The sequence below is a fragment of the Phycodurus eques genome, chromosome 21 (genome assembly GCF_024500275.1).
Source record: "Phycodurus eques isolate BA_2022a chromosome 21, UOR_Pequ_1.1, whole genome shotgun sequence".
Taxonomy (NCBI): Eukaryota; Metazoa; Chordata; class Actinopteri; order Syngnathiformes; family Syngnathidae; genus Phycodurus; species Phycodurus eques.
Genome location: NC_084545.1, coordinates 4,254,709 through 4,281,270, shown reverse-complemented (window position 1 = coordinate 4,281,270; position 26,562 = coordinate 4,254,709). Strand labels below are relative to the sequence as shown.

Below are 26,562 nucleotides of genomic sequence, written 5' to 3'. Positions count from 1 at the left end.
ACAACAGCGAAAATGTCAAGCGAGAAGCGAAAGGAGAAGAAATGCTCGGCAGGGAAGCCATGTGGTCTTTTCTGAGAACAAAATAATGCATTAATAGATTTAAAAACACCAATGAGTCAAATCATCTATAAATACTTGTTTGGGTACTTGGTATTTTTCTGTAAACTTCCTGGCATTTTGCCCCACTAGGTATCGTGTACAGGAGACACCCCCCCCCCCCCCCAATCACCTTGGTTTCAGTGCGCAGAGTCCCTCGGGCCATCGCTGCAAGACTGCAACATCAGGAAAGCTCTAAGCATCGTCCACTTCTGCACGCTGAAAGATACGAGAGATATGATGAGTCGGCACATTTACCATAAAAAATACAATACAGATGGGTCACGCTTAAAGAAGAAAGCTTGTTTTGGAATGCAATATTTATGTAGATAAAAAGCTCAAATTCCCTCAGACAAAGACAAATATTATATACTATACAGTCGGCCCACTTTTATTGTGGGGGCGATGTTCCAGAACCCCCCATGGAAATCTGTGACGTAGCGACCATAAATTCAATTTAATATCGACCCTCCCATCACTCTTGTTAATCTTTCCCATACCCTCATAAACACTTCCTATTAGGCCTGTGGCTAGTGACTAATCACATAAAAAAATATTTTGTATAATGGCAATACAAAATATGCATGTGAGGTCCACTTATTATATTTGTTCCCTTGGGGTTAACCATCACGTTCTACACTGTAAACTGAACTGTGACTTTGAATGTGTGTGGCTTTAAAAGGCGGGGCTTAGCCTGTTGAGTGACATATGCATCAGCGTGTGAGAGTGTGGAGTTGGCTGATGTTGGTTCAGGATAGCGTTTGGCTGTTACCTGGCTAACCGTTAGAGTGTCTTTGTGTTGAGTGCCTGTGGGCGCCAGTTGTGGCTGTGCAGTTAGTGTACTAGTGATAGACTGATTTTCGTCAGGGCCAATTATCGGCGCTGATTATTTGGCATTTTGACATGTCGGTAGCTGCTTTTTAAATTTATTTATTTATTTTTAATACGATGGCCAATAAGAGACCAATTTAGAACTGACAAACAATGCTCTCGGGCGTATGACGTGTGATGTTTTTTTTTTTTTTTCTCTATTTCTTTCAAACCACTAAGCGCTAGCTGAGGTGGTCCAGAGTGTCGCTAATGTATACATTTACTTCTCGGAACGGGAACACGTTTTATCCAAGATGAGACTGAGGGCAGCGACGTGGAGACTATGGAGTTGAAAGGGATGATATTAGCAGATTTACTGCTAGAAACACAGCTCTACATTTTCACAGCTCTCTCAGTATGTTTTTGTAGTGTGTTGGCGTCAAAGTGTCTGCAGGGTCTTTTCAGGTCCCGTGGGGGTCGGGGGTGGGGGCTTGAAAATTACGTCGTGTGTGCCTTTCTAATCACGGCACACAATTAATTAGACACACGGAGAAGTCATGTTCCTCTTTAGATAATTAGAAAACACAACTTCCAGCCGGTATAAGAGCTCTGCAGGGCTTCTGGATACAATCGCTGTGCCAACTAATCAAGTAACGCCTCTCGTACAATTCCGCATTTCTCAGGCTTCCTCTTTTCACTTTCCTGCCAGGCGCTAAAGTTCTCATCCAGCGGAGGAATTTGCTCTGAACTCTAAGGCTGTCACATGCTCGTGCCCGAGCGGCAGATCGAGTGACAGGATAAAGAGAGGTTGTAAGAAAAAATAAATAAATAAAATAAAACATTAAAACAAAAACAAACAAAAAAAAAAAAAAAAATCAACATGGCAACTTGCCTGCGGCTGGCTATTTAGTGCAGTAAAACGCTGTCCTTCCACGGTGCGGAGCTACCCTCGCTAATCCTAACCTCCATGTCTGCGTATAAGGTACACTTCTGACAAGTATCGTTACCACTAAAAGAGGACGAGGAGGAGCTAATTATGCGACATACCGAGCAAGAACAGTGAGCAGGAGAAGATGAAGTCATGCCAGTTAAGCTAAATATTTATATCAGCTATGTTATTTGTGTTTGTTTGCAATTTTACTGCACCTTAAAGTGATGAGTTAAAAGTTTTGAGATCTGTGCAATAAATGTTCTCAACATTACATGATATCCTTGTTTTTTACTCATTTAATATTGTTTGACAAATCTATAGAATTGGTAATTTCCCAGGTGTGTCCTTTTAATTTAAAAAAAAAAATACAAATTATTAACTAAAGTATTGAAAATGGCTTACAGTCTTTGACGATGTAATGTTAATGGGTCAACAAACGTGTCGTTTTTTGGTGTCCTGAAAAGTGACTGTTTTGGAGGTACAAGGATCCCACTCTCTGACAGTGAAATTTATTTTAGACTGTAACGCCAAGCCCTAGATACAGTGTCTCTATTTGTTCGCGTACACCGCTGCAGCAATGTCCCGCCTTCGCTAGGTTGAGCATGAAAGGCCCAGGTGGATGCTGTCCATCCTCTGCTACGTTTAATTATTTTACTGATACCTAAACTCTTTCCATGCAAAAGAGGTATCGTGTGCCTCAGAGCCAACCTTGTGAGGCCTTGTTCCATCTCCTGGCCCCCCCCTGCTCGTAATAGGCTGGCAACAGGCTCCTTCAGAGTGAAAAGGCTTTGACACCCAGCTTGGGATAACAATGCTAATGAGCCAGCTAATCAGGTTCAGGCAGGACAAAAGAGTCTGGAGGGATCATGCGGCAAAAAGTGAGCAGGTCACGGCGGGGCTAAACGCCAATGGAGCCCCGACTGGGTGCCTACAAAATTACCCACTGATAGGCTTCAATTCAATAAGAATAAAAACACCTGATCTAATTGCTCTGGATGAGTCACGCTAAAGGTTTGCTTAATATACACAAATGAACGGCAATTCAGAGAAGATTGAATTTACACAGGGAACACTGCAGAGACGTCTGGTGGGGGGTTGTTTTTCGGGTGGGAATGTGCATTCTCTAAGGGAGAGTTTGGATACGCTGCGAATGAAACTCATTTCGGCCGCTTGTAACGATGATCTTGTTCTTTCAATGACATAGATCGACCGGTAAATCGAGAGGTTTGCCTCTGGGCTCAGCTCCTCCTTTACCACGACAGACCGATAATCAGAATCAGAATCATATATATTTGCCAAGTATGTCCAAAAAACACACAAGGAATTTGTCTCCGGTAGTTGGAGCTGCTCTAGTACGACAAAAGACAGTCAATTGACAGAACACTTTTGAGACATAAAGACATTGAGAAAAACAGTCACTGAGGAATAAAATGTTGCTAGTTATCTGGTAATGCCGGTACTATTATTATTTTTTTTTTTGACAATTGTGCAAAAAGATGCAGAGTCCTCTAGCACTTAGAGCAGTTCGAATGACTAATCTCGCAATTGTACGGTGCAATGACCATTGTATTGTGCAAAGGGCGCAGAGACTTCAAGGAGTGTATGCAGTTTAAAGTGACGAGTAGTGCGAAGAGTTCGCATTACTGCCGACACTGCACTGATCCGCCTTTCTACGCTCACTTGTGAACAAGACCCAAGATAATTGAACTCCTCCACTGGGGCAAGATCTCCTCCTCGACTCAGAGAGGGCACTCCACCCTTTTCCGACTGAGGACCATTGCCTCAGATTTGTGGAGGTCTTCAGTCTCATACCAACCGCTTCACACTCTGCAGCGAACTGCTCCAGCAAGAGTTGCAGATTGCGGCTTGATGAAGCCAGCAGAACTACATCATCTGCAAAAAAAGCAGAGATGTAATACTGAGGTCAACCAACCGGACTCCCTCAACACATCGACTGTGCCTAGGAATTCTGTCCATAATGGTTACGGACAGAATCGGTGACAAAGGGCAGCCTTGGTGGAGTCTAACTCACACCAACATTGCTTTTTTTAAATTAAATTCAAAATTATTCTTATTTTGATCACTATCACAACACGGGTGGCAAATATCAGCATCAGAATCAGAATCATCTTTATTTGCCAAGTATGTCCAAGACACACAAGGAATTTGTCTCCGGTAGTTGGAGCCGCTCTAGTACAACAGACAGTCAATTTACAGAACACTTTGGGGACATAAAGACATTGACAAAAAACAATGGTGCAAAAAGTCCTCTAGCACTTAGAGCAGTTCGAACGACTAATATTGCAATAGTCCGGTGCAATGACCATTGTGCAAAGGGCGGTGAGACTTCAAGGAGTGTATGCGGTTTAAAGTGACGAGTAGTGCGATCATCTGGGACAATGTTGGTTGTGCAAATGTTACAGATACTCCTCAATCCGTGTGCAAATGGAGCAGATGCTACTCTGGCATGAGTGGCCAGTATATGCAAATAGTGCAGCATGGCGAGACAACTACAGTGAGTGCACGAGTAATACATAATTGGCCCCACAGAAATGTGACAACGAACTCAAGTCAAAAAATTGCCAGCTTGTTGTAATGGAATTATAGGTTAGGTGTTTAAGAAGTTGATCGCAAGAGGGAAGAAGCTGTTGGAATGTCTACTAGTTAACATGTGCTTTTGACCATGTCCGTAACCTGTTTAGGCATCAAGTCCTATGCTGAGTAGTACACCATTACTATTTTCAGTAGCAAACTTCTTCCCATTTTGCTCACTACAGCGACTGCTTCAGACAGCAAACAAGTGTAATGCGTCTTATGAGTAGTAAAATCAAGTAACACAACGGCATAGGAAAAAAAGATCCATTAAATGCACATGACAAAAGCAACCAGAAAATGTACCATTTAAAATTCCATCTTTTGCTTACAATTGTTCCAACAAATTATTATTTTTTTGCTTTGTTTCACACACAATGACAATAAAATGGATGTTACTTCAGGAGCTTCTACATCTGAAATCCAAAAATAAAAATAAAACAACAACTATGGAGGTTCAGTCCGCGGCTGTGCTCACCACAGTTATCTGCATGTGTAAACATGGCGAGGCAAAAAAGGTGCAAAAGCTTGACAAACAGGTCTTTGTCTCCCGGGGCCTAACAAACTCAGAGGCGCATTCTTGATAACACCCCGGGCTCTGACGTGCTCACTGGAAGGTATTTATAAACCCGTTGACGCTATGCCAGCGGATTTCAACGGCTGCCTCTGGGTGAAGACACTGACTCGTGCCAGGTGCCGGCACATCTGTTGCTCATGGGAGCTGCTTCGGCGGTGACCTCAGTGACAGTCAACGTCACTTGTATCAAGAGTCAATATAGTGGTAGCATTCAACTTTAACGCATTCCTTTTCATGAGTGCTAACGTAGCATTCAACATCTTCACTCAGTACTCCTACTTGTCCAAGAGCACAAACAGTTTCGAATCAAATGAATCACCCCATTGTCAATGCTGGGTGTAATCAGTTAGAGATAGCACACGAAGCTAATGTAGCAGTCGACATCTTCATTCATTGCTCCTTCTTGTCAAACAACACAAACAGACAGACACAAATGCACCCCAGACCGGTTGCAGAAGATCTTTCGTTCACAATGGCTAATAACAGGTCCTATGGGGAAAAAAAAAAACAGGAACTAGATGGTCATCTTGTGACCAGTCAGCACCTCAACTGCAGAGCTCTTGTGCACCGTTTACGCATCGGCCACCGTTTAATGCCTGTCACAGTTTATATGCAATGAGTCCTAGTCAAACCCCGAGGCTGTACAGTGGAGGGAAAAGGAGGAAGGGGGGAGGGAGGCATCAGCTGACACAACTATGTCACTGACTTTATTAACCATAAAGCCTGAGACAATCCTCAAGAGTGGGACACAATTGTAAAATATTTAGCTTGAGGTAGATGGTGTTTTCATGCTTTAATGTGGCGAGGACAACATTTTAGGGCATGACTTTAAAACCCCTGGCATTAGCTGATTAGGACCTGACAGAGGAACATGTAATTGGACCAGACAGTGGAAAGGGGGGGGGGGGGGGGAGGAAGGGGGGGCGGGGTTAAAAAAAGGAAGGAGAGGAAAAAAAAGAAAAAAAGAAAAGCTAAGCACAGCAGCTCTCTCTCTCTCTCTCTCCCCCCCCCCCCATTTAACTTTAGTAAGTCCCACACTGAAACAGAGTGACAAGCAGGTCAGGTAGACCTGATGACTAAGACTATTTAACCTTTTATGGGGCAAAGTGATTACAGTCAAAATGTTTTTTTTCCCCTTTTCTTTATGGGAAATAACAGATTCTCAACAGGCGCGCCTGACTCAAATATCCGGCTACAGCAGTGACTCTTAAAGTGTGGTACGCGTGCTCCTTCTACACAAAAAAATCACTGCCTACGTACAGTTCAGTTGTATTTAACTCAATACGTTTGCATTTAATCTTTAACAACTGTTTTTAATTTTTTATTTAGGCACAATTCTTTATGTATCTTATATGTGCAATTTTGATTGACACATTAAGTATATTTTTTTTATTTTGATATATTTAAATCCCGTGTTACTGTTGATAGAGTGCATAATGGCCCAGTACCTTACAACAATATTAAATATACATACTGGGAATAAAACAGTGTCATTTTTGATGAACACTTGGGCCAACTACACTTGCGCATTTTAATGTCGGTTAAGATGTTGGTACTTGAGCCAAGTATTTTCTTAGGTGGTCTAGGACGTTTTGAGAAACCACTAGGCTGCAGGAATATTGTGGTGTAATGAGACGACACAGCGAACAATCAAAATCTTCCTTTGCTCGGTTTGAGGCAGTTGGGTTTTATGTTTCAAAGTTATATGTCACGAAACTGTGAAAACCACACCACATTAAACACATCTGTAGTCATTTTATCCAGGGGGAGACTGCGGGCGGTGAGAAAAGTGGAGGCTGTGGAGTATACTAGGCTACTGCAATACCAACCGGGTGAGCTAACAGCGTTTATTTTTGTCATTAATAGCAGTGTACCCGCGAACATTCCAATGAAAAATCCTGACTGACCGATTACTAGAAATAGTACCTCGTAGTACCTGCTTTTGCTAGTGGAAAATCGTTAGGAACAGACTAACTGTACAGTGCCCCCCCAGCCCCCACCACATTTGGTGAGAAAACTGCGCATCAATGGAAATTTTATAAGACAGAAGACTTCTGGCAAAATACACACTTTAAATACCATTCAAATGTAGTACATCAGCTAGGAAGTGCAAGTAATAAGGGCCACTATATTATGCCTAGCACCAAGTACATTTTTCATCAAGTCCGGAATAGGACATGAGCAGACGGCGTGTTGATTTATGGATAATATTCACATGGAGCTAAAGCACATTAGTGCAGTATGGAGAGAGGACAGAGAGAATACAGTTCAGTTTATCAGGAGACCCCTTCGTGGCAACGAAGAAAAGAAAAAAAATGAAGACGGCAACGACGCGGATCAGTGAAGTAACACAGCTGAGTCAGCAGAGCGCCGGTCAGTTGAATCCCAGCGCCCATTTAAAAAAAAAAAAGAGAAAAAGGTGCACACAAACTAAATGCACCCGAAACTGACGACTCGCATTCCGACGGTTTCATAACGAGAGTGTGAGAAAAAGGCCTTGCCGCGCATACTGCAGCTACCTCGGCCCTGCCTGCCACCACTTGCTGTTCATTCCGCCAGGTTGTTATTTTGGACGGTACGGGGACGAGTCGCGCTGGGCCAAGTCCGGCAAATGAGCTGCCCCAATGGGAATTTTCCTCCCCCTCCACTCTGTCCCCCTCCGCCTGGTGCCAAGGATTCCTCCCAGTGCCAAGCACATGCTAGCACCCAGTATCACAAACGCACTGAGGCAGAACTTCGGAAGCAATTCAGTCTGACAACAACAACTACAACACTACATCCACATCCTATTACACAGTAACTGCTGCTTTGTCAGTACTCCTTTCACACAGCTTGTGGAAGTTGAGAATTTTCTGCCTTTTTCCCCCAGATGTAAAAAGCAAAACATATTCAAACACAAGCTGCTGATGGCCACAACATGCGCCGAGTGACTCAACATGCAGACTGGTTAACAAGCCAGCAAACGCTACACTCTCATTGACTGACACCCATATCACTCACCAGGCCAGCCTTTTAAAACCCATACACATTCAAAGTTACAGAAATACTACATAAGAATGGGATGATGGCGACCCCAAGTTGACAAAAATAGTAACTACACCTTACATGCATTTTAGTGTTTAAAAATGCAATTCAGTTATGAGATATGTAGAATATTCTATTAAAAAATTTTTTTAGGGTTAACGATTATTTTGATAGTCGACAAGTCACCGATTCTTTTTGCGATTAGTTGACCAATTGGATCATATGTAAATCGAATCTTATTGCACCAGCAAACAGATGCTATTGTTTAAGGTATGTGCAAAAGACAATTAAGATACAAGTAGATTAAACTTTTAATAAACTGCAGATTGTGCCAGCATTCCTGACATGTTTATATATGATAGTGCAAATTAAAATGAAGGTGATACTCTGGCCTGTAACATTTTTAACTGTAAATGTTTAGTGCAATTTAAGATGGAAACAAAAACTATGGACAATCACACCAAGTGAACTGGAAATCACCTTTCATAGGCAAGATTATTTTCTTTCAGTTCTGTTCTTTCACATGCTTTTATGCCGACAAATGAGTAAATCTCAAGACAGTTGAGAAACGAGCAAGTTCTAATTCCTTTTCAATACATGCATTGCGTTTGATAGGAATGTTGCCCCCGCTAACGCGGCCACCATGTGGGCACAACACCAAGATGGCCTGCGAAAGCATTTCTATCTTCTATTCACATCTCTGGTTATAACATTATAACCTGTATGCTAAGGCTAATGAAATCATCTTTGTTAAGCTTGAGCTAATGGTAACGTTGACAGCTTTAGGCAAGTACCTCAATGACGCTAATATTAGCAGCTAACTAGCCAAATTGCTTAGAGATAACTGTTGCTCAGTGAGAAATGTCATCAGCCACAACGTCCGTACTTCCTTTTCAGATGCTCGTGAATAATTGCTGTGCTGCTATGAAAGGCAGGTTCTGTATCACATGTTTGGCATCCCATTCCTCTTTATTATTTTTTGGTGAGATGCTCAAACTTTCGGGCTCCGTTTCCAACGCCGGTTGGCCGCAGTTCCTCCAGGTAAATTACGTGCTGATGCCGATGACCACTACTGCGCATGTGCGCCACTGGCAGAATGCAGAGAACAGGCAAATAGCGGGAGGATTCAGGTACTTTTGAGAGAAAAACAAAGCTTCAAAAAAATAAACGACGATTTTGTTCGTCGACGTAATCATGACTAGTCGAATAATCTTGGCAGCCCATGCTGCAGCCCTCGTATCAAGCCCCTTTTACACTACCCAACAGACCTCTTTCCAGGTTTCCTGTCCTGTGTGAAAGGTACCGAAACAGAACGCAGGGTTGAAGTCAATCTGAAAATGTGTCCTGTCCTGAGTGAAAAGTACAGATTCAGAATGGGCAGGCCTGTGAATTTGCTGGCTTTGTAGTCATAAAGCCCCCTTTCACACTCCCCGTCAAAGCCAGCTTTTAAGGTCACTTCCTTTATGACAGCTACGGATAGAAAGGGCAGCAGGTAGAAGTTACCCAGAGAATTTGCCGGTTGCTGAGGTAGTATTAAGTCCCTTAAAAAATAATAATAAAATAAATAAATACCAGGCGGCACGGTGACCGACTGGTTAGAGCGTCAGCCTCACAGTTCTGAGGACCGGGGTTCAATCCCCGGCCCCGCCTGTGTGGAGTTTGCATGTTCTCCTCGTGCCTGCGTGGGTTTTCTCCGGGCACTCCGGTTTCCTCCCATATCCCAAAAACATGCATGATTTGGAGAGTCTAAATTGCCCATAGGTGTGAATGTGATTGCAAATGGTTGTTTGTTTGTATGTGCCCTGCGATTGGCTGGCAACCAGTTCAGGGCGTACCCCACCTCCTGCCCGATGACAGCTGGAATAGGCTCCAGCACACCCGCGACCCTAGTGAGGAGAAGCGGCTCAGAAAATGGATGGATGGATAAATAAATACCAAGCCAGCTTCTTCCTCAGGTCACCGTCCTGTATGAAAGGTACCAGTACATAATGGAGGATTCGAGTCAACCAACAAATTTGCATCAAACCCCTTTCACAATGTCAATCAAAGCCAGGTCCGCGTCCTGTGTGAAAGGTACCAAAAGAGAATGTATGGAAACGTTGAAGTCCATCCATCCATCCATCCATCCATTTTCTGAACCGCTTCTCCTCACGAGTGTCGCGGGCGTGCTGGAGCCTATACCAGCTATCATCGGGCAGGAGGCGGGGTACACCCTGAACTGGTTGCCAGCCAATCGCAGGGAACATACAAACAAACAACCATTCACACTCACAGTCACAGTCACACCTACGGGCAATTTAGAGTCTCCAATTAATGCATGTTTTTGGGATGTGGGGGGAAACCGGAGTGCCCGCAGAAAACCCACGCAAGAATGGGAAGAACATGCAAACTCCACACAGGTGGGGCCAGGGATTGAACCCTGGTCCTCAGAATTGTGAGGCTGACGCTCTAACCAGTCGACCACCGTGCCGCCTAACGTTGAAGTCTATCCGCAGATTTGCCGGGTTTGAGGGTCATATCAAGCCCCTTCTACACTACCCATTCACAGGTGAAAGAGGCTAGTATTCATTTACCTTCGGGGGCATCGGGCGTACCAAATAGCTTTGAGGTCTTCCACACAACTGCCTCGTTAGCATCATGAGCCCGCTGTTCAAATCAAAGCGGCCGCTTTCTTAGCAACGGGCTAGCACATACAGCAATATCATTTAGAGCTTAGGATCAATACGCACTCTGCGGAGGCTGACCTACATCGGAGCGCTCCGAATTTCCAAGATGCCAGAGTCGGTGGCAAGGTGTCACGTTACCGCTCTTGCCCTTAATGAACAATTCAAACACAAAAGTGACTATCATATCCCAGCATTCGACAAGCAAATAAATGGGAATAACAGGTATCACGGCTCTTTCAAAGACACTAAAGCGAGCCTTCATGGAGCTTCAATTATACTCTTTCACCAGAGGGCATTTTATAAAGCTGGTTCGACATCAGAGATTGAAAGTTTCACTAAAACCATATTATTCAAACAGGAGGTTAGAAGAGAGATTCAACATCCCATTAGAAATGCATTTATATAAAAAATAGCTCAATTGACAATTGACCTCTAAGTTTGCCTTATATGGATATGTAAACTATGACAGTAGTCACAATGGTAGCTAGCGGTGATTTAAAAAACAACAACAACAACAACAAAAAAAGCATAGTGTGATGCATAAAGGTCCAAACGTGGATGTGCTGTAAATGTGGTAGAAAGTATAAATTTGGCCTACAGTATAGATTTGGACAGTACCAACCAATCACTATAAACGCTTGTTGATGACAAAATCGTACCTGCCTCAGTGTGAAAATGGCCAGCTATTTGAAACTTTGGTGTCAAAAGTGGGATCCCCCCACTTGCCAGCCTGCCTGTTTTACTATGCCTTTTATGAGTTAAATTTTATTTTTGTGATTTTATTAAGAAAGTGCATTTTGGTTACCCCAATTTTTTTACTACATTATTCATTAACAGTTTTTAGTTTGAAAATTTTTTTAGCCATTTGGCAAATTGGTGTCAGAAGAGGGACCCAAAAAGGCTAACCATAAAAGTGCATTTCTTTTGTGTAACAGGTAACAGATTCTATTCGCATTTAAATTGTGCCATGAGTGCCATGAGTGAATTCCACAATAAACGAAATGGATAAGATAAAATAATTGCAGTATATTCAATGGTAAATAAATAGCTTAAATATTCTTTGTAAATTCAACATACTCTGGTATCCTGCTGTTAAAGTGCACCAATTTAGCACTCAATGTCTGCTGATTGGCTGTTTAACATTTACATTAGCTTTAACAATTAGCACGGCTACTCTGTCTCCTCTCCCCCTTTCTCCGCCTTGCCTGGTGGTGTAATTCGCCCCCCATTATCCACATATGATTGATGCCTGATTCGGACCTTAGGATGTGCCAGATTCCACGCGTGGTGTGTTCTGATGATGCATATCGACTTCATCTCGCCCTCCTTAGCAACAAAATGACACCCACTCCCATTCCCAGCAGATAAATAGACGGATGGACGGCACGGCTGATTCCAGGTCAGTTAAAACAACACAATGACGGAACGCCTCAGAGCACAGCGGGGGTAAATAGTCTCGCTCCTCCTCTTCCGTGATGGCGTCCCACCAACCCCCCCCCCCACCCACCTCACGCTTCCATCCTGTCGTTACTGTAAGCCTGGCCATTACCCCCGCAGCTCATCCCTCACACCCACCCAGGACCTGTCACACGGCTGTTTCCATGGCAACACCAACGCAGAGACAGCAGGGTGAGGTGCCCGAGCTGGTATCAGGGGGAGGGAGGGAAGGAGGAGTGAGGCATCCTGTAGAGAAAACACTGCAGACCTTACACAAGGACTGACGAACGGATAAGCTAACACAATAAGCCACATGGTGACTGCTGTTTGTTTACAGCTAAATAGCCATTGCTCCATATTACTTGGGCTGCCTTCTAGTTTAGAGTTTTGGATGTGTTGCAATTGCCGGCCATTTTGTGTTGCGCGCCACCGCCGCCTACAGGACTGGAGTCTACAATTACGAACGCAACTTGAGAGTTTTTATTTGCCATTAATATTAACAGCCAAGCAAATTAAAAAATGGTTGTGTAGTGTTATAAGTACAGTAAATTAACCTACAGTGATGCCTTGCGATATGAGTTTAAGTCGTTCCTTGACCATGCTAAATACATAATAAATGATAAAAACGTACAGTAATGACATAAATATAATTAAAAATAATGACAGTTTTTGTCACAGATTCAATTTAATGCACATTGTGCTGCTCATTTTGGTGTGTGTGTCTTGGCCACCTGGGGGCAGTATAAAGGCCAAGTCATACCGACGTCACACTGAACATTCCTGCCTGGATGCAGTAGCCAATCATATTGCAGTGCGCTGCCTAGAATCCAAGTGGGATTCATATTGTGTTCTTTGCGGAGGATAAAGAATACAGAATATGTCCATTGTCCCTCTACACGTCTTGCTGCACTGTATGTGTTAAAATATCCGTTGCTTAAAGGGTTACAACACAGCCACATAGATGCTTATCATCACCCATGTTAGCATTAGCCTTAATCTACCGGAAAAAATTATATTTTATCTGGTTGTTTTAATATACGCCGTGTAATTCCTTTTGTTTTATGCTTAGTTCGACAGGAAACAAACATGACAAACAGCTTGAATCCTATTTTTTGAAGAATAAATACAAATTATTTTAGATACTCACCATACAGCACTTGTATCTCAAGTTTACATTCGCAAGTCAGACTGCCCCAAAAAAAATGAATAAACATCAGGGCCCCTATCCTCATCTATTCGCCAGGGTCGAAGTGAACACTAGTATCAGAGGTCTAACGGGGGGGGAAGACTGTGTGAAAGCAAATTGCAGAACGTCAAGACCCAGGTGGAAAAAAAACCTGTCCTAAGGCTGAAGAGTCGAGTTTAATAAATGACGAGACCGCTGTCCAAGTTTTGGAGCGGGATGCAGAAAAGACAAAAATGTCAGCTTGCACTGGAGAACAAGGGTCACATGATTACAATATCAGTCAGGTGATGCAACAAAGCCTTCTAATCACAGGGCAAAGGACACAGACTTACAATACAGGTCAAAATTGCACCTTTGTCTCCAATTACCCAGGCAGTGATTGAAATACTAAGTATTTATCCACAGTCATCCCGATTACCTCTACAAGGGGTTTGGTAGTGAGACGTAAAGATTTTGCTGCAAATGTCGCCTGCGGCATCTGGTTTGAAGTACAGAATATTCGACGGAGAGTAACAATTGCTTTCAACACAACAGGGCAGGAGAGTGTTAAACTTAGCATCTCCGTCCCGGAGCATTGTGTAATTCCCTAACACACAGCCGTCATCCCACCCATTTAATCTCGGTACCTCAATAGGACCACCAATCAGTACCTTGGTTACCTCCGAAGCAGACAAATTTGCGGGTCGACTTGAAACCCTCATTCTGCATGAGTACCTTACCTCCAGAACCAACAAATTTGAGGTCGACTTCAACCTTCCCGGTCTGAATTGGTACTTTCATATAAACTCTGAAGCTAGCAAACTTGTGGGACCAATTTCAATTCCATATCGATACCTTGATACTAGGCTTTACACCGATCTGATCGGCCTTATCTGTATCGGCCGATATTTAGCATTTTATGCTGATCGGCTTTAATGTAATAATTCACCGATCCAATCTCCGCAAAAGACATTTACTCCACGTCGCCATCTTGCACAGTATATTTGAATCCAAAAGCTAGTTTATTTTTAGCCTTGTCACGTGTCTTTTGACGTAGTACTGTAAATACCTGACGGTCAATAAAGTTATTAAAAAAAAAAAACATGTTGGCGGTCTGGAACAGACAACACGTCTGAGACAGACAACACGTAATGCCAGATCAGACTACAAGACAAATTTGCTCTTTCACGATTGCACTATGTCACACTACTGCAATAAAATCTTGTATTCCGATACCACCGCATCCCGGTTCTTTTCCCGATCATTAGGCTTTATCTTGTCAACTCAAATGCGACTGGATACACTTGTTACCGTAGCAACGACAAGAGTGGATCACGCCGACTGTATTCTACGGACAAAATGGTTGAAAAAACGTGTGTTGTCACCGGTGCTCAGGACAGGAGAGGACGTTCGTTTAAGGCTTGCTTAAGGTATGTTCACGTACTTTTAATACGATACGGCTCGCAAGCAGGCAACAAAACATTACTAGCAAGCTAGTGCCAGCACTATCGGTTGTGCGTAAACATGTAGGCGTTCTGTCGAATCATGCGCTAAAGTTTCGGTGTGGGTGAAGTAATTGAATTACAGAAGGTTAGCACCCATGATTTCTGTCATGGTGTAATATTGGTTTGACCTGATTGATTAAAATACGTGACCTGACTAGGAGTAATTTCCAAACTTTATGAGGCCAAGGAACACATTTTAGAATTGGGAAAATCTCCGGCACACCAACAAACAGAAATGTCACAGAAAGTGGATGCATTAATTGCTGTATGTACTTCCTGCCATCTAATAGAAGACCATTAATTTGTTCTGTCTCTCACTATGCCTCACTGGCATAAATAGATGAACAGAGATACATTATTTATTATAAATATAATTTTTGGAGCAATTAAGTACACCTTATATACAGTAAATGAACAAGTCATTTAAATACACATTGTTCCATCTTGTGATCAGATCGGTCCCAAAAATCCTGATCGTGTAAAGCCAACTTGATACGAACCCCGAAACTGACAAATTCAGGGGTCGACTTCAATCACCATTTCGAAACAAACCACTCCAGCGTTCAAATTCCTTGACCCTACTTACTGTAAGTACTTCAGCAGTGCTTACATCTCCACTTTCCCCCGATTTATATGTCGTGTCTCTGTCCGTCTCCTTTAACTTCCAGTAGTCTGACAGAAAGCCAAGACTCCTTTACATGCCGGCAGCTGTGCAGCGTGTCATGTCAAGGACCCGTGCCAGCGATGTGACAGGAGGCGCAGTGTGTCATCAGGTGGGCACAGGGATACCGCATAACTGGTTCTGCGGGATGCATTCCGCCTGCATTATCGGCATTGACAATTCACTGCAAAAGACAACTGCGTGCGTTTGTGTGTGTGTAGCCTAGAACCAGTCAAGAAGGAGGCCCTCACAGGTACAGGTACAAACAAATTAACAATTTCATTTAAATTGAATTGCAAATGAACAAATTCACATTTTTTGTGCACTTTCTGAGAAACCCTAAAATGCCACAAGACGCCGCCAAAGCCCTGTCGAGACAGTAAAATAGTACACCAATTGGTGCCAAGGAAGTACTGTATATTGAAGATCTCGACTGAGACTAAGGCAAAACGTGTGATGTTGGGGAGGAGCTAAGTTTAGCCAGTGTTGTTAGTGGACGTTGCTGAGTCTTCGCCACATGTGCATATGCACTTCCGGTACATTTTCCTCAAAAACTAATAATCTGTAAACCATTTATTTTTCAGGGTTTATTCTGTAAAATGAGTTTGAAATTATATTAAAAATGTTTTGGGGTCAGAGTTTTTGGAATATTTATAGTATAAACTAATAATACAGGCAATTATATATATATATATATATATATATATTTTAATCTTATGAGAGGGTGTAAATTACTCGGTTTTTCCATATTCCCCGTGAATAGCAGGGGATTACTGTGCACGTCTAACCACCGTGCACGTCCATTCGAGCACTCGCAACAAAGCTAAAACGTGAGTTAGGCTTTCACAGAAAGACTGGCATGCAATTACCACCGCTTTGACACAAACCCTCACAGTCGCTTGCTATAACTGCTCCCAAACTTGATAAAGCAATGCTACTTGGCAGTTCGCCTACCCTGGCACCATTCGGCTGTGATTTCGTTAAGTTGTGCATTGTGAACAGTCGTAAAACATTTAGGGGGGAAAAACAAATTTCTAACAGGCAATCCATGTAGCCCGTTAGCGTGCTAACTACGTTCACAGTGACCCAACTTCATCTCGTACTCACTCGCTCACTCAGCAAAAAAAAACAAAAAAACAATAATAAGTACATGTATCGCTTGTATCACAGCGTATATTAGCGACCAGTTGCTGTTATACACACGCCGTTGACGTACATGGCCATAAAACGCCTGCAAGCTCTCTCTTGAATGCGTTTTAATTGAGTTCGCGGGGCAGAACAGAAACCCACTACTGACACCACTGCTGACCGAGAAGCTAACGAGCTAAGCTAAAAAGGAGCCCGAGTGGGTAGTGCACCGACGACCGAGATTGACGAGCGAGTGGCGGTAGTGGAGAAGGAGGAGGAGGTGGTGGTTGTGGGTGGGGGGCTCTGGTACCGGGACTCGTCGACGGAAAAACACAAAAATGCCCGCTTACGTGTTAATACTCAAGTTGTCCTCTTCGGAGTTAGAGTCCACACGTCACGGGCTGAGCTGACCTTCGCAAAGGCGGCGGTGGAACTACATTAGCGCTGGCTAACTGTGCCGCCATGTTACTGCTGTTAGTCCGCAAGCCACCGCTCAGTGTTTATCTGGCTGGTAGCTAGGCTAGCTTGCCCCCCCCCCTCTCTCTCTCTCTCTCTCTCTCTCTCTCTCTCTCTCTCTCTCTCTCTCTCTCTCTCTCTCTCTCTCTCTCTCTCCTCATCCTCCCCCACACAAAGCGCATCACGGGGCTCCTCCGGCAAGCTACGACCCCCGCTTCCCTTCAAACGTACTTCATTTTATTAGCATTTTGTCTTTTTGGTACTTGTTGTTTTTGAGCCATAATGGCTACTTTGGGAGTCGTCCATCTGTTAGCGTAGTTAAAAATGTGTGTCGAAAGTGCGCTTTAAAATTAAAACGAGCACACATAACAACACATTGGACACGTACGTAATTACATTATGTCACACTAGTGAATAATATTTGTAAGCACTGGATAAAGTAATATTGCCATATTTCATCCAAACATATTTAATATCTGAATTTAATTAATCTTAGGTTTTCTTTATAATAATAGTAATAAAAAAGTTTTACTGGTAGAAGTAATAAACCTACTTATTTGCTTAGTTTACTGTCAATCATTCATACAAGAAAAAAACGAAAAGATACATTTTTGGTCAAATGCAGCAACACCGCCCCCAAGTGACCACATCAGGAACATGCTTTAAATTGACCTTTTATCGTGACCTCTTTAGTTGTGAAAATCATGTTGGACTTTCCCATTAAAACTAAAAAAGAAAATATATTTTTGCCGAATTTAATTGATTAAATTATGTTCTAAAGCTTTTTACTACAAAATAAGAGCCATATTAATGACTGGAGTAGGAGCCTACTTATTACATTAATTTACTGTCTATCATTCGTCAAAAATTAAGAACGAAAACAAATGTAAATTTTGGGTAAAATTGTCTAACACCGCCACGAAGTGACCACAATAGGAACATGACTAGAAATAACCTTTAATCATTTACTAATCGACTTACTGTAAGTGGTAAAACAAAAGGTTCGACTTTACTTTTACTTTTCTAAAAACAATACATTGAAAATGTTTTGAAAGTAATTTTTTTTTTTACTGATACAACAGCAATTGCAATGACTGATGTAGCAGACTTGTTCAATTTCATGCCAGCATGGCATTTCCATAATTTGAGATAAAAGTGTTTTGAGGTCTGCGCATAGCCACAGAAAAAATTAAATTCACTCAAGGCACTGCTGTATATATCAATTTAATGAATTACTAAATTTGTGTTATTTTAAAATACTTTAAAAAACATAACATTTAGTCATCTGAGTAAAAAGAACATATTTTCTACAATAAAACAAATTTCCTGTTGCCAAAGTGACCAATCTGCTGATGAAGCTAGTTATTTAATCCTTAAATGGCATAAAAAAAAGAAAAAAAAAATCATCACAACAGTCAATCTGGTTTATTTGGCACAGTCAAAAACAGGAAAACAGTCTACACTTTTACAACAAAGCCCTCTTTTTCTTATAAGCAATAATAGAAATGCAGCAAAACACAGCTTCCTCTCTCCACCAGCATTATTATTAATGGCTTCCTTACTTAAATGGGAGTCCTCATCTAACACCCATTGGGTGTTCTGGTTATAAAAACAAAACAAAAAAACATCTACTTGCATGTTTCACCTTTGTCGGCCTGTGACGTCATTTGCTTTGCTACAAAAAGGAGATCCAAAGCTATAGAGTGGTTAGAATAAGACACTGAATGGAAAGAGACAATTCATAAAAATACAAGATTATTTTTTTTTTTTTGGTGGGCAGTGATGAAATGAGAGACTTGGGGGCATCAAAAGACACAATTTTAAAAATGACACACCCTGTACAAAACGATCTGTATCGATAGGCACTTTTTAAATATTTTTTTTGTAATAGTTTATTCCATAATTAGTTGGTTCTTCCCCGCCCCCCCCCAAAAAAATGCCACAGCGGAGCGGCCTTTCCGACGACGCATAAATCCATCAGACTTCCACTTCGGAGACCTCTCGAAAAGCAAGGGAAGGGGCCCAGGCGAGCGGGAAGGAGTTGGAGGGAGCGTCTCTTAAGAGGACTTCTCCTTCCGGGATCTCGGCGAGTCTGCGGCGTGAGAGTTGACTCCGTTGATGCCGTTGGCTAAACAAACACAAAAAGAGGCTTCATTAGATTATTACTACTTAAATATATTTGTGCCACCTTTTCAAATCCGTTTTGTACAAATTCCAACATAAGACAATGTCCCCCCCCCAAAAAAAAAAAAAAAAAAAAAAAAAAAAAACAGCCAGCTATACACTGATGAGCTGGGAGGAGACGGGAGGTCTGAACAGAATATATATCTGGCTTATACTGCCCCCAGGTGGTCAAGCCGTGCACACCAGAATGAGCAACACAGTAGCCATTCAATTGATAGTGTGACAAAAACGGTTTAATCATTTTTAATTCTTGTTTAATTATGTAATTACTGATTATTTTTTGTAAAGTACAATATAATGGAGTGCTGTTTTTCCCCCCTTCATTAAAATACACCTCACCACAATTTTTGTAAACTCATATCAAGACGCCACTACTGTATATGGATTTATTGTACTCATAATAATAATAATAGAAACTTTGCACAATTCACAATATGGACAGTAAATAATTTTTAGGCCGTAATACATGATTTTATAATAAAATTTTTTTGGGGGGGTGGAGGGGCAGAAATTTACTTCACCTCTCTCTTTCTTTGCTTTGCTCTTGGAGGGGCCTTGTTTCTTCTTGAGGGTCTGCACTGAGGTGTGCTCTCTCCAGCGGCGCAGCTGGAAATTGATAAATTTCCACATCATGAAGGCCTGTGTCAGACACACGCCGGCCAGCACGCTGATCCTGGTGAGATAGAAGCGAAAAAAAGATGAACACACACGCACACACAAAAGGCTGCTTGATGCCGGTCGACATTACGCTCACCTCACGAAAATAATGTTAAAGTTTCCCGTGGCCAAATCGAAGCCTTGGTTGTCTGCGTTGGCCAGGCCGAAGCCCAGCGTGAGGACGGAGAGGGACAGCGTGAGGAGACGCCCGAGGACGAACAGGACGGCCCACACTCTGAAGCTGAAAGGCACACAGGAGGACATTTGAAATTTCACACACTGGGAGGGAATTCCCATAGTGAATTCAAAAATATATATTTTAAGGAAAGAAAAAAAAAAAAAAAAAAAAAATCCTAATCTGAAGAGCGTCATAATGTTTTGAGAAAAACATGTTTTGTAAATTTTCACCGCTCACCCGAGAATCATTACGTCCTCACGGGCCCATATTGATATGAAATCCATAAAATCCAAAATTTTGGGGATCTTGTTGAGATATATTCCAAATGGGGAAGGGAGCATAATCAGAGATGTATTTATAGATTTTGGTGACACTGAGCAATGTTAAGCATTTTCTGTAAACAAAACAAAAAAGTAAAAGTTTCTCCTCTTACCCCAATTGTCTGTTCTCGTTGCTGAAATAGATGAGGCGGGAAACGTGGAAGAGAAGCTCCACAAAATAGTGCAGCACCATCAGGACCAGACCCAGACGGTTCAGACTGGAAAACAAAGAAGAAAAAAAGAAATGTGGAATTAGGATGACGAAAAGCCGACTAGAACATCTGAACTTTATTTGGGGTTAATGAGTTTGAGTGTGATTAATTCTGAACACAGCCACATTCCCAGGTGGGCACACATTATGTTAGTCATTTTTAACTCCTTTCTCGAAAAGATTTTTTTCAATTGAGTTTAAATGGTTATAGGTCACATTAATGGAGGGAAAAAGTTTAGAAATTATTTCTGTGTCTCACTTTTTTTTTTTTTTTTATATCACAAAGCCATGGCATTTGAACAGGAGACTTAATGTCCACTGTAGATGCAAAAAAATTAAATAAAAAAAAAACCCAAAAAAAACAATCAGTCTCTCTCGTTGTCTTACTTGAGGACATAGGCACCGGCGATGTGGACCAAGTACAGGAAGATGTACACCAGCTGGCGCGGAATGTCCTCCTGGAAGCGGTAAACACGCAACAAAAGGAACGGGAAAATATTTAGGACGGGGCGGCACAATTCACAAACGCTGCGATGCTGTGGAAACAATGCGGCCTAAACAGGAAGCGCGACGGGAAGTAACATCGGGGGATCCAAACGCGGGACCACAATGACATCATAAACTTAGGCGCTAACCTTGTACGACGTTTCAATGTATGCGTAAAACTCAAAAGTAGTTAAATGACATTTTTAGTTCCACGATAAAACAAGTCATGTTACGAGAAGAGTGACGATATTACAAGGGGAAATTATTATTATATATTTTTCTAAATAGTTGTGATATTTTGGCAAAAAACGTCCTACGGTTTCAATAAAAAGTCAGTTATGAGTATTAAGTTGTAATGCTATGATAAAAAGACACAATAATAGGATAAAAAAGGTAATCATTTTATGAAAATAAAGTCTGTGCGGCACGGTGGCCGACTGGTTAGAGCGTCAGCCTCACAGTTCTGAGGATCCGGGTTCAATCACCGGTCCCGCCTGTGCGGAGTTTGCATGTTCTCCCCGTGCCTGCGTGGGTTTTCTCCGGGAACTCCGGTTTCCTCCCACATCCCAGAAACATGCATAAATTGGAGACTCTAAATTGCCCGTAGGTGTGAATGTGAGTGCGGATGGTTGTTTGTTTCTATGTGCCCTGCGATTGGCTGGCAACCAGTTGAGGGCGTACCCCGCCTCCTGCCCGATGACAGCTGGCATAGGCTCCAGCACGCCCGCGACCCTAGTGAGGAGAAGCGGCTCAGAAAATGGATGGATGGATGGATAGATAAAGTCAGAATGTGACAAAACGTTCAGACTTTTTCGATACAAAATGATAAAAAAAGTCCTACGTGAAAAATCATATGCAAAAAAATCCACTAAAAGGTAACAATACAAATGGCAACAACAACAAAAATCTTGTTACAATGAAAAATTCATCCAAAGCAAAAATTTTTGGGATAAAAAGCCATGATGATACAATAAAAATCATGCCGTCAAAAAAAGGTCAATGCTACAAGAATAAAGTCGTAAGAGTATGAGAACAAACTTGGAACGATATGATTTAAAAAAAAAAAAAAAAAAAAAAAAGTCTATGGTTCAAGAAAAAAGTCATTTTACCAGAATGACATTACGAGAAACAGTTTTAATGATGAAGTTGTACAATTTTGACAAAAATCCAAATAAAAAGCAAGACGTTTGGGGACATTCGACAGTCATTGAATAAGATACTGGCTAGACACTTTATTAGGTACACCTGACAATCTAATGAGATCCAATATTAGAGTGTACCCTGACTTTTGATTGACACTGTCAGAAAGGTACTCACTTAACAGTACCCTAAGTTTATTATGGAGGATCATAACAATCCTAAGAGTTTGCTTACCTTATTGTTATGTATTACTGTTTGCCATTACCTTTTTTGTCTTCTGGAAGTAGAGTTCAGGGAGCGTATGAAGCCAGTAGCCAATCTGGCAGATGTAATAGAACTTCATCTGCAGTCTGGCGGAACAATAAATAATCATTTCAATAGCATGGTCACCCCCCAATTTGTTTTTAGCAAGCAAGCTACTTACGGCATCAGCATGTGGGGGTAACCTTCCCAAAGCGAACCAGGATTGGAGAGGAAGTTCTCCTGTGACACAGCAGAGTGGGGGAGTCAAATATAAGATAGTGGTCCCAAAAACACAATAGTGTAACAACAATATTTATGTTCGATTTTCTTGGATATAAAGTTGCAATACGACAAAAACATATGTTACAAAGTGGTAATATACTAGTCACAATATGAGAAAATTACCGTAAAAAGTCGTTATGACAAAACAAAGTTGTATTATAAGAAAAATAAGTCAATATGAGAAAAATGCCAATGCTAGGAGGGAAAAAGTCCCAATTTGACTTTCTCCTAATATTACTTATTTAAGAAAAAAAAAAAGCGTATTGTCACAATAAAAGTCATGTTACAAGAATAAAGTCACAATATGAGAAAAAAAATCAACTCAATTGTGAGAATACAGCAGTAGCGAAGCAGAAACATACTTTTAGTTTCACTTTAGAATGTGCACCAGGTGCATTCAAGACCGCCAACAAATCAGGGCATCTCTATAGCAGTATGACTAAAACTAAGCAGTACTTTTTTTGCTTTGGTCTGAGCACAAAAACAGTGAATAAAGTTAAAAACGAATTCTCTGAATACTCAGGGATTGACAATGAAAACGAGTACTCACAGAGAAGAGCATGCTTGCGCCCCAGCCGAAGGAGAACATGTAGAAAGCGCTGAGCTGGCCCGACTCGTTGAACTTGCTGTGTTTGGTTTTGGAGAAGTGCTTCTTCCGATTGATTTTCTGTGCACCAAGGAGAGCAATTAGACAACAATGCGGCTCGGCGACATGCTTTCGGGCCGCTTTTATGCAAAGAGTCGCACTTACGTCCAGAACGTACTCCTGGATGATGGCGTGCATGATGATGGCCACCAACATGTAGAAAAGGATGGTGGCCAGGTCTTTGATGCCGTTGTGGAAGTGGTTGACGGCCGTCTCCTCTGGGCCTTTTTTTCCCGTCCCCACACACACACACACACACACACACACACACACGTCGATTCCTCATCAAATCGTCGCAGGAAGCGACACTTGCCGAGAGGAAAATGTGCCTACAGCGATGCATCACAAACTGTTTGCCTGAGAAGATCCTGTCGTCACTGACTGCACGCACCTCAGATACATTCTATCCTCATAATCATCCTCCTCCTCCTGCTCATCATCCTCATCCTCATCTGCACGCTATCAGCAAATAAAGTTTAAACAAAAAAAAAAGTAATGTGATGAATCTTAATACTTTCAGGATAGAGTTTGCAATTAGAAAAGTTGTAATTTTGGTAGGGGAAAGGAGGGGGGAAAAATATTTTTAAAATTCTTAGACTCCTCCTAATAAAACGGTAATAATATTTATGAAAATGCCTTTAAAACTGTAATATTGTGGGAATTTATTTATGAAAGAAACAAATTGTAATCTTGTGAGAATAGCCCTAATGTTAAAAGAACAGTCGTAATTTTTTTAGATATGTAATTTCAATGAAATATGAGAGGGGGGGGGGGGGGGAACGCAATCCAGCAAGAAAAACGTCATAATATGGCGATGGAAAACGTCGTCACCTTCATTTTAAGGAAACCAGCATTATCTTACAAATAAAAAGTTGCCATGTGATGAGAACAAAGTTGTAATATTCCATTTAAAGAAAAGAAAAAAAACATGAGAACAAATAGTTGAAATGTTTCTATAATAAAAGTCAATTTACAAGGAAACTCGTAATATTTTGAGGAAAAAAAATTTTAATCTTTTGAGAAAAAAAAGGGCAATTGTACAAGGGTAAAGTCATAAAATTATTAGAACAAAGTTGTAATATTCTATGGAAAGTCAAAATGTCACAGAGAAAAAGTCATACATCCTGTTACGGAAAAAAAAACATGATTAGGGGGAAACCGTGTGATCCTAAAAAAAAAAAAAAAAAAAAAAAAAAAAAAAATAAACTTAACCACAAAAAACCTGTTACGAGAAACTGGTCAAGCAAAAAAGTTGTAATCTAACAAGAAAAAAATATGTTGCAAGAAAAATGTAATATAAAAAAACGAAGTAATTCAACTAAAAAAGTCAATACCCCCCCCAAAAAAACCACTTACAAAAATACAGTTGTTATTTGACTAGAATAACATTGTAATCTTACACTCACAAACCTGCATAAATTTGTAAATCCTTTGAGCACAATCCCACTCTCTTCCTGTGTATTTAAATGTGTCTCATTGAAGTGGCATCTGTAAATAAGTTACAGTCCTGCCAGATAAGCAGCGAATGGAACCCTGAAACTGCCTGGATGTTATCTTTGTTAGCCTTGAAACAAACTGGACTCACTACAAGCGACCTTGACAAATATGGGCAGATTAAAATAGGAAGGATTGTTAATTTCATTCACTTTTAATTAATTACCGTTTGTTGAGATGGTGACGTTGTACTGCACAGTGATGAACAACACTGCAAACTTGGACGTGACCTGTGAATTTGGATACAACAGAATAATTGAAAATAAAAAATGCTAATATATAAGATCAATAAACATCCGTTTCGCATTTTCTTCCTTTTTGTTTTTGTTTTGTTTACTATGCCATTTGAGGGAACCCTGATGTTAATCGAATGTGTTGCGTTCAGGTCCTATGAGATTCTGCAGCATCAATTACAAAGAAACGAGAATAGGTGTATCCGCAACATTTTAATTAACTATGAATTATGATTATTTTATAATATTAAGGGTTATGCAGTCATTAAAGTGCATTTAAAAACAAAGTGTCGTTTTAGTGCATTCATTGCTGTTTTTTTTTAACGACAGCGCTGCATTCACGGGCAAGTAAACCCCCGTCGGCCAATTCAAAATTATTATTTTTTTCCTTTTAAAGACACGTATTAATAGATTTCTGAGCGAAACGTATAGGAGGCTAAGTCAAGCTTTTGATCTACTTCACGATTGTAGTTAGCAATGGTCTAAAAAGAGGAGGCAAAAAGTTGGGGTTCGTCTTTAGACTGAATTACGGCAGCGCTCCCTCAGAATGCCACGTAACACATCCAACGATACGTGCAAACTAACCACAATCAGTGTTTTACCTAATCGCTAATCACAGGGGATCGATAGCTACCAATAAACTGTAAGGTACGTATTCTTAAATTAAAATGTTGCGTTCAGGGAACATATATGCTTCGTGGCGAAAGTGCGTCTGTTGACTCGAAATGTTCACACAGATGAAAAGTGACGATTTAAAAAAAATAATTAATAAATAAATAAATAACAAAAAAAAGGTTTAAAATTGATAAACTAAACTAAATGTGTACTGTTTGTGATTTTTAAAAGGCTAAAAAGGGGGAGGCCAGTTTTTAAATGGGCAAAGTTTGCCTCACAAGAGGAAGTAACGCGGCGAAGAAAGGCGAGCAAGAGAGCCGTGCCAGGGAAGCTAGCTGGCGGGCAGGAGAGAGTCGAGCCTGCGCCGGCTTGCTCCCGGAGCTCCACCGGGAGCCTCCGTCCACTTATTAGCACGGTCTATCGAACATGCGTATCGCCTTTTACCTCAAACATGAGCCCGAGGAGGAACACCATAGCAACGCAGGACACAATATCGGCATGGTTCTGGATAACGAACTCGTGGCTCATCACCGGCGGGCTCTTGGTGCTCTTTTTTCGGATACCCATATCTACGCGATTCGGCGTTGCTTCTTCGACGGCGGCTACTCTCAATATCAAATGTGAGCTGCTTTCGACGTGGAGGCGCTCGGCGGTTCCCCTCCTGTTTCCGAGCAGCGTCGGGCCAGACGGCGATTAAATGGCGTGTCACTCTTGTGCTGGAGTGGGAGGGTCCACGCCGCGCAGAGTTTAGGGCGCCGCTCCTGAGAGGAGCTTCTTAAACAGGAAACTGCTGCTTTGCTCGGTCGCCACCTGCAGCATTGGAGA

The 26,562-nt window shown here is 41.6% G+C and overlaps 2 protein-coding genes across 16 annotated transcripts in view; both read right to left on the bottom strand.

Moving 5' to 3' along the window:
* The window catches only part of ncoa2 (nuclear receptor coactivator 2), a 49,783-nt gene extending 32,671 nt beyond the window's left edge, over nt 1-17,112 (bottom strand). For 13 of the 15 annotated variants that reach the window (XM_061666196.1, XM_061666201.1, XM_061666208.1 and 10 more), the window contains exons 1-2: nt 16,943-17,112; nt 230-315 (exon numbers count right to left, since the gene is read on the bottom strand). The gene's annotated coding sequence lies outside the window, so the exon portion shown is untranslated. Of the gene's footprint in view, nt 1-229; nt 316-9,298; nt 9,384-15,389; nt 15,405-16,942 lie in introns of those variants that run through there. The other 2 variants (XM_061666199.1, XM_061666197.1) reach the window with 2 other exon arrangements.
* Nucleotides 17,113-18,458: 1,346 nt separating this feature from the next.
* On the bottom strand, nt 18,459-26,475 carry tram1 (translocation associated membrane protein 1). Its single transcript, XM_061666636.1, has 11 exons — nt 26,182-26,475; nt 25,056-25,119; nt 23,501-23,619; nt 23,300-23,416; nt 22,649-22,707; nt 22,490-22,574; nt 20,986-21,056; nt 20,501-20,605; nt 19,987-20,130; nt 19,754-19,905; nt 18,459-19,176 (listed from the first exon to the last, which is right to left on the bottom strand). The coding sequence occupies exons 1-11, from the start codon at nt 26,302-26,304 to the stop codon at nt 19,106-19,108; spliced, it is 1,110 nt and encodes a 369-aa protein (XP_061522620.1). The 5' UTR covers nt 26,305-26,475; the 3' UTR covers nt 18,459-19,105.
* Nucleotides 26,476-26,562: the final 87 nt, after the last annotated feature.

What these genes read in the sequence shown, in the direction of transcription:
- tram1 (XM_061666636.1), bottom strand. Translation starts at nt 26,304, where the DNA reads ATGGGTATCCGAAAAAAGAGCACCAAGAGCCCGCCGGTGATGAGCCAC. An exon ending in CGTCACCATCTCAACAAACG is followed by an intron (nt 23,620 to 25,055) that starts GTAATTAATTAA and finishes CGGGAAAAAAAG; the next exon opens with GCCCAGAGGAGACGGCCGTC. An exon ending in GCCGGTGCCTATGTCCTCAA is followed by an intron (nt 20,606 to 20,985) that starts GTAAGACAACGA and finishes TTTGTTTTCCAG; the next exon opens with TCTGAACCGTCTGGGTCTGG.